An 11,437-nucleotide genomic window follows, 5' to 3' on the forward strand; every position below is an offset into this window, starting at 1 on the left:
GACCTTAGAAGAATTGATGCTTTTGAGTTATGGTGTTGGAGGAGAATATTGAAAGTGCCATGGGCTGGCAAAAGAACCAACAGATCCATTTTGGAAGAAGTGCAGCCAGAGTGCTCCTTAGAGACCAGAATGGCCAAACTTCATCTCTCATACTTCGGACATGTCATCAGGAGGGAGCAATTGCTGAAGAAGGATATCATGTTTGGTAAAGTGAAAGGTCAGAGAAGAAGAGGAAGACCCCCAATGAGATGGATTGGCCAAGTGGCAGGATCGATGGACTCAAGCGTGGCAACAGTGGTGAGGTTGGCCCAGGATCGGGCAGTGTTTCATTCTGCTGTGCATAAGGTCACTATGAGTTGGTACAGACTCAGTGGCACCAAACACCAACACAACATGTCCAGGTCCAGCATGAACGCAGTGAAGTGTTTTGGAATTCCTGTTTTTCATGATGTTAGCTGTAATTTGCTACAGAGCCCTATGTGGCACTGTAGGATAAGCACTAGACTGCTAACCGCAAGGTTGACTGTTCTAACCCACCAGCCCTTCATTGTAAATACATGGTAACTATGAGTCAGAAACTGACTAGATGGCACTTAACAACACTACTGTCTAATGCTTTTGCATAGTCCACAAAAACACAGATAAACATCTTTCTGGTATCTACTGCTGTTAGCCAAGATCCATCTGATGTCAGCAATGTTATCCCTCATTCCACATCATCTTCTGAATCTGACCTGAATTTCTGGCAATTGCCTATGGATATATTGCTACAATGGTTTTTGAATTATCTTCAGCAAAAGATATAGTAGGATACAAATACTCAAATCCAGTCACCTTCCTAACACAACAGTTTAATGTCAAAGGGTGGTGTCCTGGGAACAGGAGGCCAGCACTGAGAGGATAGATAACCTTTCCTATTGTGTCTCTTGGTGTAAAATCAAATTGTGGCATGTTGTGGACATTTGGGGTTTAATATCCTGATTACAGTAGGACTTTAGGAATCCCAGCCAATCTCCTTGAGTTCACATCCCATGTGTATTCCATGTGTTTGTGTACATTTCCCATCCCACACTGTTCCATCTGGCAAGCAGCTGTTGTCGTATACGTGGTGATGGGTGTCCGTCAATGATCTGGATGAGGTTCATGTGGGATGTGTGAATACTGGGCATGAGAAACTTTGTAGGGGCATGCAGGGTAGCCCATGGGAGACCATTTTCAGCTCTTTTCACTATTCTTGTATCTACACCATTTAAACAAAATTATTTTACTATTGTTGAGAATATACACAGTAAAACCACCAATTCAGGTGTCTGCATGTACAGTTCAGTGACTGACTACATTCTTTGAGTTGTGGCCCCATTCTGATTCTCCCTTTCTGAGTTGTTCTGCTGCCATTAGCGTAAACTCACTCACTGCCCGTTAAGGTTCCTAGCTAAACTCTTGAGTTGCTGCTCTTCAGTTTGATCCCATTAGATAGATCTTAAAAGAGCATATTGCTCAAGGCAGACCTTTTTCACTGGTTAAGCTACACTATTGTTTGTTTCTCCTTTGTGGAAAGTTTATTCTGACTAAACTCTTTGTTGTTCTTAATATTTTATCATGTTTTTAGCGAAAGTCTATGCACATATTAGGTTCCTGTTTGACAATTTCATATTAGGTACCTGTTTGACAATTTCTGTAGAAATTGTTCCATGACATTAAGTACATTTCCGCAGTGTGTCAGTATTCTCTTTAATTCCATGCTGGTGGGTCCGTTTCCTGTAACAGATCTGTTAACTGTTGTTGAGAATCCACCAGCAGCTCGGCACTTTCTACATGTGCACTTAGTGGTCTTGATGACATCATTTGAGCGGTGCTACTATTCTCACCTTTTCTGAGTTGTTCCTCTCTCCTTAACATAAGTAACTGCCTTGTATGGTTCCTATCTTAGCTTTCAAGTTACTGTTTATCAGTTTGATCCCATAGGTTGTTATTGTTAAGTGTTGTCCAGTCGATTCTGACTCCATAGCAACCCCATACAGGACTTATGAGGAATGGCTGGTGGGTTTGAAGCTCCAGCTTTGCTGTTAGCAGTACAACGTTTATCCTACAGCATCATACCAGTACTCATGTGGTGGTGGTAGTGATGTGGTGTGGAATTGGTTCCTACTCATAGCCACCCTGTACAGGGTTTCCGAGGCTGTAAATCTTTAGGGGAGCAGAAAGCCTCATCTTTCTCCCATGGAACAGCTGGTAGTTTCAAACTGCTGACCTTGCGGTTCACAGCCCAATTCGTAACCCCTACGCTACGAGAGCTCCATATAGGTAGTTCTTAAAAAAGCACATGCTCAAGGCAGACTTTTAAAATATTTTTTTTACTAATTAAGCTAAGCTATTGTTTGAGTCCTGTTGTGGCCCTGTGTGTTAATGAACCAGACTGCATAGCCGTTTGAACGACAAGGTTCACTGTTTAAGCTCACCAGTGGCTCCTCGGAAACCCCATATAGCATCGTCACTATGGGTCAGAATCGACTCAATGGCATTTAACAACAACATTGTTTGCTTTTAAGAAGACTTTGTTGTTGTTATGTACAGTGGAGTCAGTTCCTACTCAAAGCGACCCTGCATAGGGTTTCCGAGGCTGTAAATCTTTACGGGAGCAGAAAGCCTCATCTTTCTCCTGCGGAGCAGCTGGTTGTTTTGAACTGCTGACTGTAGAAGACTTTAGGGGGTACTTCTCATTTAAAATTTAAAGATGATCTTGGGGCATGGTTTCAGAGGTTCATCTACTTTCCAGAAAGTCTAAAGTCCTGAGAACTTGAAATTCTGTTCTGTATTTTCTTCCTTTTGGTTCAGGATTCTTCTGTAGAATCTTTGATCAAAATGTTCAGCTATGGTAGCTGGTCCTAATGCAAAGGTTGTTCATGGAGACAATTAGTCACCCATTCCTATCCTCCTCTATGACTCTACTTCTTTCTCAGTTGCTCCAGGTGAAACAGAGACCAGTTACTGTGTCTTGGAAGGCTGCTCGCAAGCTTTAAGACCCCAGTTGCTATGCAACAAGCTAGGAGGTAGATCAGAAGCACTAAACACATTGTTAGGCCAATTAAGTGGGATTTTGTTATAAATGAATCTATTGCACTACTTTTGCAATCACCTTTTTTGCATATGTCAGCTTATTGACATTACAACAGTTACAACAGTTGGCTCTACCACCCTACCCTTAGTCAATGCAATTTTTTTAATCACTATTAACTCCCATCTCCCCCTCTCTCCTGCGCCTGGTAACCACTAATCAACTTAGGGTTCTACAGATTTGCCTCTTGTCTTTTTATACAAGTGAGGCCTTACAAGATTTATCCTTAGTGATTGGTCTGTTTCTTAATAATGTTATTTTTTGAATTTTGTACTTCAAATATGATCTATTGACCTCCTGTTATAAAGATTCAGAACTTTTACTCCTCAGTCTCCTGCCCCACTTGACAGAGCCTTTCTTCCCTCTAGAACTATATAACAATGTGGGTTGGCTACGCCTTTGTTCTGCCAAATCCTCCCTGTGTAAGCATTGCTCCCAATGTAAGTGACGTGCTATGATTATGTCGCTTTTCCTGAACAACTTTTTGGTTTCCTGCAAGTTGTGTCTTTTTGTGTGTTTGTTTTCCATGTCCCCCAACCTCTCAAACAAAACCATATAAGGTCCTCCTATATTGCTAAATATAACAGCTAATTTTTTTTAGTTTTAGTTTTTTTTTTTAAGACGTTCCTTCTGGAACCCTCCATCCTATTGTAAGCAAAAATATTTTGGCATACATTGCTGTATTAAAATTAGTATTTTAATGGTAGCAGAGATTTAATTTGCTTCATTATTTCATTCCTTTCTTACTGTGTTTGTTGTTGTTTAGTGTTGTTGAGTCGGCTCCAACTCATAGCAAATTCTGTATAGGGTTCCCAAGGAGCGACTGGTGGGTTTGACCTGCCAACCTTTTGTTAAGCAGTCCCATGCTTATCCTAGAGCCACACTAAAATATATATGACATAAAATTTGTCATTTTAACCATTTTTCAATGTACAGTCTGTTGTTGTTGTTGTTAAGTGCCGTCAAGTCGGTTCCGACCCATAGCGACCCTGTACAGGGTTTCCGAGGGTGTAAATCTTTACGGGAGTAGAAAGCCTCATCTTTCTCCTGCAAAGCGGCTGGTAGTTTAGAACCGCTGACCTTAAGGTTCGCAGCCCGATTCATAACCACTATGCTACCAGAGCTCCTTATGTACAGTCTAGTGGTGTTAATAATTATAATGCTGTGCAACTTTCAGCACTGTTTCCCAAATAGAAACTCTGTGGTGTGGTGCTATGTATGGGTTAATGCGCTGGACTGCAATGTCAGTTGGCAGTTCAAGCTCCCCAGCCGCTACTCGGAAACCGTATACACAGGGTCTTTGTGGGTCAGAACCGACTCTATGGCACTTAACAACAACAGTAACAACCCATTACATAATAATGCCTTATTTTTCCCTCCCCTTAGCCTCTAATATCCTCTAATCTATTTTTTTGGGTCTATGAATTTACCTATTCTGGATATATTATGTGGAATTATGCAACATGTTTCTTTTTATGGCTGAGTAAGGGTCTGTTGCCGAGGATAAACATTTTGTTTATCCATTCATTTGTTGATGGTCACCTGGGTGGTTTCTCTGCTTTGGCTGTTGGAAATAGTACTGCTATAAACACCGGACGCACAGATCTCTTGGAGCCCTCCTTTCCAGTTCCTTGGGGGTGTTTATCTAGGTGTGGGATTGGTGGGTTATATGGTAAGTCCTGGTGTGGTGCTTTAGGATAAGCACTGGACAGCAGTTCAAACCCACCAACCACCCCTCAGAAACCCTATACTGCGTTGTTAAGAGTCGGAACTGACTCAGTGCCACTTACCAACACCAACAACATGATAATTCTATGCTTAACTTTTGAGGAACTGCTTCGTTACTTTTTAAATGTTGTTTTGAAAAAAATTCAAACTATAGAAAAGTTGCAAGAATTGTACAATGAACTCAGCTACCTAGATCAAAAGATTGTGAGGCGTTCCTCTCTCAATGTTCAGAACCGTTGTGCTTCAACATGGCAGTGTTTGCTTGCTTGCTTGCTTGCTTTTTTAAATTTTTGTTTCTGCTGGCCTTTCAACCTGGAAATTCATGTCCCTCGTATCTCCAGTTCTGAGAACGTCCTTTTCTTTTCTTAGTTTCCTTTCTGCCATATTCTACGCTTACTTTTTCTGGACGCTCCGATTGGGTGGATGTGGGACTTCTGGGTTTCAGCTCTATGTTTTGTTCACCAGATTGGAATCTTTTATCATCTTTATCTTCTAATCCTACCCCCTTAAAAAAAAAACAAAAAACTTAAAGCCATCAAACCAGAGGGTTTCCTGCTCTTTGAGACATCATTTTAAATAAAACATAACACTTCCCATTTCATAGCTGAAGAATCTTACTGCTCCGAGGATCATAATTTATCGGTGATGCTGCATTCGTTTTCTTCTGCTGTTTCTACTGTGGCTGTTTGCTCTGAGATCCTTTTCTTCTATTTGTTCATTTTAATTTCTCTTCATGCAAAAGATGCTCTTGAAATGTCTGTGACTCTAGGGTCTGGTCCTGGTTAGGAGGGAGGCCCTGGAAAGCCGACTGGAAGTTCTTTGTGTGAGGGCAGAGCTGCGTGCCCTGAGGGCTTCACTTCTCAGTGATGGGCAGCAAGCTCACCTCATGGCTGCCAGCGTCCGGGAGTGGGGGTGGTGTGGGGGACTGAAAGGCTGCAGGGCTTATCATTCAGAGTATAGATTTTAATCTGTGTTTCCCTCTCAACTCTGCCAGTGTTTCCGTGCCTGGAGTTTCCGTTTCTAAGGAGAGTCAAGCTCCTTCTGCCAGGGCGAGGGAAGAAGAGTAGTTAGTTGCCTGGCTGAGAGGGAGTCAGTCAAAAAGGAAGGGTCTTTAGCTCTGGATGTCTTACTCCTCCTTCTGCATCTTTTAGCCAGGCCTCCTGTTTTCAGTCCTACCTTTCCTCTTACCTCATGAGGTACCTGGTAAGTTGAATTCCTGAGCCTTTGTGGGCTTGCTTGCTTTTGTTGGCTCCCCTCTTTGTACCCACATAGCTTTCAGCTCTCACTTCTGGAACCCCTTTCAGTCTTTCTGAAGTATGCTAGTCTCACCATCAGCTCTTTTCTCCTCTCATTTTTCCATCATTGTGATTTACATTGCCTCATATTTATTAACTGTCATGCGAGTGAGTTTCAGGAGGCAGTGGAGATGAATACATGTGTTTAATCTGCCATGTTGAAACATACATTTTTTAAATTAACAAAAAGTCCATTCCTCCTTCAGTGGTGTCAGACCAGACAAGGAGACGTAGTGGTGCTGTGGGTTTAGGTGGTGGGCTGCTAACAGCAAGGCCAGTGGTTCCAACCCAGCAGCCACTCTGTGGGGAAAACACGAGATGTCAGCTCCCGTAAAGATTTATAGTCTCAGCATTGAGGATGGCACAGGACCGGGCAGTGTTTCCTTCTGTTGTGCATAGGGTCACTGTGAATTGGAACCGACTCAGTCACACCTAACAACAATGACAACTGTGAGTTGGGATCGGCTTGATGGCGGGGGGGGGGGGGGGTTGTTTTTTGTTTCTTAATACAAACTTCGAAGAGGGGAAGACTTTGAACAGCTGCTTAACGCTTGAGTTGAACATAGTAAAAGCTGCCCCGACCTTAATGTTGGGGCTTATTATTGATGCTGGGGAAGGGCCCACCCCACTGTTATGAGGCTGTTCTCTCAGCCACATTCATGTGCTTTCTTACAGAAATGGAGCAGCGTGAGCAACCCACTTTTCCTTCCACTGATCCCGCCACAGTCTCAAGGCTTTACCGCCATCGTTCTCACCTACGACAGAGTGGAGAGCCTCTTCCGGGTCATCACAGAAGTATCCAAGGTGCCCAGTCTTTCCAAGCTGCTAGTTGTCTGGAATAATCAGAATAAAAACCCTCCAGAAGGTGAGGAGAGTGAGGAAGTGGTATGTTGGGGAGAGGCTTGGTTTGGGATTTCATCTCTGCAGCTTTCAGCTGGATTGCTTTGGGGTGGAGATGGGGAAGCGCACTATTTGCATCCTTGGTTTCAAATGCATTGCCTTGCCTTTTCAGACAATGCCATTTGAGGCAACCTGCCCCAATTTTCTCAATTCTTTCCCGCTTGTTCCAGGGTGGCCCATTGAACTCTAAGCCCATGGCATGCTCTGTAGCCACAAGTGTTTGGGGGCTTAGGAATGGAAGGATCAAAGGCCAGCAGCTTGGGGAAAACAGATCTCAGCTTCCCGCAGCCATCTCAGCTGATTTGTTTACATGAAAACTCAGTTTAAAAGGCATTAGTTTTCTCCTTTCTTATCTCTGCTGTGATTCTATGCTCTCCTTCAGACACAGGGATAGCCTCGGCTTTGTTCTTTCAAGGGAGCTCTCTCCAGACTCTCCCAGTGGTCCATCCCTAGCCACCCTTCTCCTTGCCGGGGCCACCCCTGTCATCTGCTGACTGGCAGCTAGGGCAGAGGACTATCTGATAAATTGAATTTGTTTTTAATTCGGGGCACAGAGAGTATGTTCCACCTGCATTTAGCTTCTCATTGAGCCTGGCTATTACTGATCCCAATCCCGGGGACTTCAAAGCTGCTGTCATTTATAGCCTATTAAAGCCAGGAAGTTTCTGATGGATTAGAGCAAGGAATGGGTTTGAAGTTTGTAATGTGCACCACTGTCACTGATAAGGTCTGCTTTATTACCCGACAGTAGTATCTGTGCTTTTTATGACTGTTCCCGGGGACTTCCAGTGCTAGATCTAGAGTCTAGGCTAGAGGAAGACCATATTTTTTGGCTGTGTTAGCAAATCAGGGGGAAAGTTTCAGTTCTTACTGAGATCTTAAAAAAAAAAATTTTTTTTTTTTTTTGCCTTTTAAGATTTTTGTGCTCTGAGAGAACCACATGCTTTCTTTTTCAAACTTAGGTGCCATCGTTGGCGTAAACCCCAAGCCGCTTTCACTGACACTCCCTGAAGTACAACTTTGTTATTTGTAATTAATGACACTTTTCTATACCAAGTTTTGTGGGGTTTTTTCCTCTCTCCGTACTACAAAAATGCCCATTTTCTGAACTTCTGTTTGGTTTTGTTTGTTCAATTCTGAATAAGGGAGAAAGAAAGGTAGAAGAAAAAAGGGAGGCATTGGCACTCTGTAAGAAGGGAGGAAGAGTGACAAGAAATCAGAAAAAAAGTTGTTGTTGTTAAGTGCCATCAAGTCAGTTCTGAATCACAGGCATTGTACAGGATTTTTGAGGAGCAGGTTGTAGTTTTGAACTGTCGACCTTGTGATTCACTGTCCACTGCTAATCCTACAGAGCCCCACAAAGTTGTTGTTATGTGCCATCGAGTCAGTTTTGACTCACAGCGACCCTTTATAGGGTTTTCGAGGAGCAGCTGGTGTGCTTGAACCACTGACCTTGCCATTCAAACTGACTTTGCAGTCCAGCGCATTAACCCACATTGCCACGAATGTTATTGGATAGGAAGGCTTAACATTGTGAAAATGTCAATACTACGCAAAGCAATCTGCACATGTAATGCAACCCCAATCTAGATTCCAACGACATTCTTTAAAGAAATGGAAAAAACGGTTGGAAACTTTATATGGAAAGGAAACAGTCTCCAGATACGCAAAGCACTGCTTAAGAAGAAGAACAAGGTTGGAGGCCTCTCACTCCCTGATTTCAAAATTTACTACATGGCTACAGTGGTCAAAACAGCCTGGTACTGGTACAACGAAAGATACACAGATCAATGGAATAAAATAAATAATCCAGAAATCCATCCACATATAGCCAAGTGATCTTTGACAAAGGGCCAAAGTACATTGAGTTGGGAAGAGATAGTCTCTTCAACAGATGGTGCTGGCAGAACTGGAAACCGATATGCAAAAGATTGAAATAAGACCTTTATCTCACACCATATACCAAAAACAACTCAGCATGGATTAAAGATCTAAATATGAATCCCAGAATTATAAACGTCATCAATGAAAAAATAGGGACCTATTTAAGGACTATAAGGCAGGGCACACGTAAACTACCAAATATTGTGAGAATTGCACAAACAGCAGAATACAAAATAGATGATTAGGGCATACTAAAAATTAGAAATTTATGTACATCAAAAGATTTCACAAAAAGAGTAAAAAGGGAGCCCAAAGAATGGGAAAAATCTTTTGCAATGACATATCAGACAAGGGACTAATTTCTAAAATCTATAGGAAACCACAACACCTCTACAAGAAAAAGGCAAATAACCCATTTAAAAAATGGGCACAGGACATGAAAAGACACTTCACCAAGGAAGACATTTGGGCAGCCAACAAACATATGAAGAAATGTTCATGATCATTAGCCATTGTTGTTCTTTGTTGTGAAGTGCCATTGAGTCGGTTCCGACCCATAGCGACCCTGTATAGGGTTTCCAAGGAGCAGCTGGTGAGCGTGAACTGCCATTAGTCATTAGAGAGATGCAAATTAAAACAACAGTGAGATATCATCTCACACCAACCATAACAGCAAAGTTCAACAAAGCAGAGGATAATAAATGCTGGTGAGGATGTGGAGAGACTGGGACCCTCCTGTGTTGTTGGTGGGAATGTAAAATGGTTCAACCACTCTGGAAAATGGTATGGCACTTCCTCAGAAAGTTGGAAATAGACATACTTTATGATCCAGCCAATCCTCTACTTGGTATATGGTGGTGGTTATGTGCCGTGGAGTTGGTTCCGACTCATAGTGAGCCTGTACAGGGTTTTCGAGGCTGTAAATCTTTATGGGAGCAGAATACCTCATCTTTCTCCCACGAAACAGCTTGTAGTTTCAAACTGCTGACCTTGCAGTTCGCAGCCCGATTCGTAACCGCTACGCTATACTGGAGCTGCTTGTATAGCCACAAGAAATACGAGCCATATCACGAGTAGCTATATGCACACCAATGTTCGTAGCAGCACTATATTTACAATAGTAAAAAATATGTAGACAGCCCAACTACCCATCAGTGGAAGAATGGATAAACAGACTTTGGTACGTACACACAATGGAATATTATGCTACCTTGAAGGATAACAAAGAAGCTGTAAGCCACCGCATAACATGGATGAACATTGAGGACATTATGCTGCGTGAAATTAGCTAGTCACAAAAGGAGAAATACTGCATAAGACCATTATTGAAAAACTTGAGAAAAGGTAGCCATGCTAAAAGCAAAAAGCAAAAATTGTTGTTGGTTTCCAGGGTTGGGAGAGGGGACAGACACATCATAGTTCAGATGTTGGGGATGGCAATCAATATACAAGGAAGTGGGAGGGCAATACACAAGAAGTGGGACGGGGATGGAAGAACATGGTAGATAGGAGAACACTTAGGCAGGTTAGCATGGGCTAAATGTGACAGAGGTAAATAGTGATGTTTGCTCAACCTTGGAACAGCAGGGCTCTGTGATACAGGGATTGAGGCATAGACTGAATGGGTAAAAGAGGGGAAATAATGTTAAGAAGCTTGACTGGCTTATGAATGTTGGTTTCCCTTGCCTACTCATTGTAAAATAGACACTTGAGTGGGATAGAAAGGAATATCGGGAAACATGATTACAGAAGTAAGCCCGTCTTCAGCCTATAACTGATTGAAATACCTAAAAGGGGTTCTAGAACTTGTCCAGTGAAATAGGCTTCCTGCAGAGCCTTTGTAGTGTATAGGACCTTAGGTGGAATCCTGAGCCCTATCTAGAACCTTCTGAGGTGGAACAGTCCCACTTGAAAGGACATGCAGACCAGCCAGGAGCAGCTAGAGGAACATCCTGAAAGAAAGACCAGCAGTAAAAAACGAAAACAGTGGTTTGATTGGCTAATACAAGAACAAACAACCTGTTCACCAGGGCGCCACCAAGTCTCTTCAGGACAAACTTCCCTCCAAGACTGAAACTCAAAGGGAACACACAAGCAGGCATGTGAGCTAGCTGGTGACCACTTTGGTCTACATGTGAGTGGAAGAGGGGGAAAGGCAGTAATGAAGATATGGGCTAAGTTTGACCATGGTCCACAGACTCCTTTCAACCTTGAGATGAGAACGAGAAGAGGAAGAGCTGGATGGTCCGAAGTCTGGGGAGACCTGGAAACTCCTGAGCCCATGGACAGTGACCTAGCCATGGAAGGCTCTAGCTTTAGTTCAGCTCTGATTATCAAGCCATCAAAACTAGGTCAAATGGGTACTGTCTGCAAGTTTGGGTGGTCTTGTACGTTTCCCCCCATTTCATATCAGAAATTTGATAAAGGAAGCAAGGTGTAAATTGCTACAATTTGGTGAGCTTGACCTATACTTAAGGATGTAGTAGCTCAAAATACCAACAGAGAGGGAAGGAGT

At 42.7% G+C, this 11,437-nt stretch overlaps 1 protein-coding gene across 1 annotated transcript in view; it reads left to right on the plus strand.

The window, feature by feature from the left end:
* The window catches only part of EXT2 (exostosin glycosyltransferase 2), a 169,881-nt gene that overhangs the window by 106,049 nt on the left and 52,395 nt on the right, over positions 1-11,437 (plus strand). The window contains exon 8 of the mRNA XM_006865033.1: positions 6,814-7,003. Coding sequence (XP_006865095.1) covers positions 6,814-7,003 — 190 coding nt within the window. The remainder of the gene's footprint in view (positions 1-6,813; positions 7,004-11,437) is intronic.

This window comes from Chrysochloris asiatica, unplaced genomic scaffold (assembly GCF_000296735.1).
Source record: "Chrysochloris asiatica unplaced genomic scaffold, ChrAsi1.0 scaffold00075, whole genome shotgun sequence".
Taxonomy (NCBI): Eukaryota; Metazoa; Chordata; class Mammalia; order Afrosoricida; family Chrysochloridae; genus Chrysochloris; species Chrysochloris asiatica.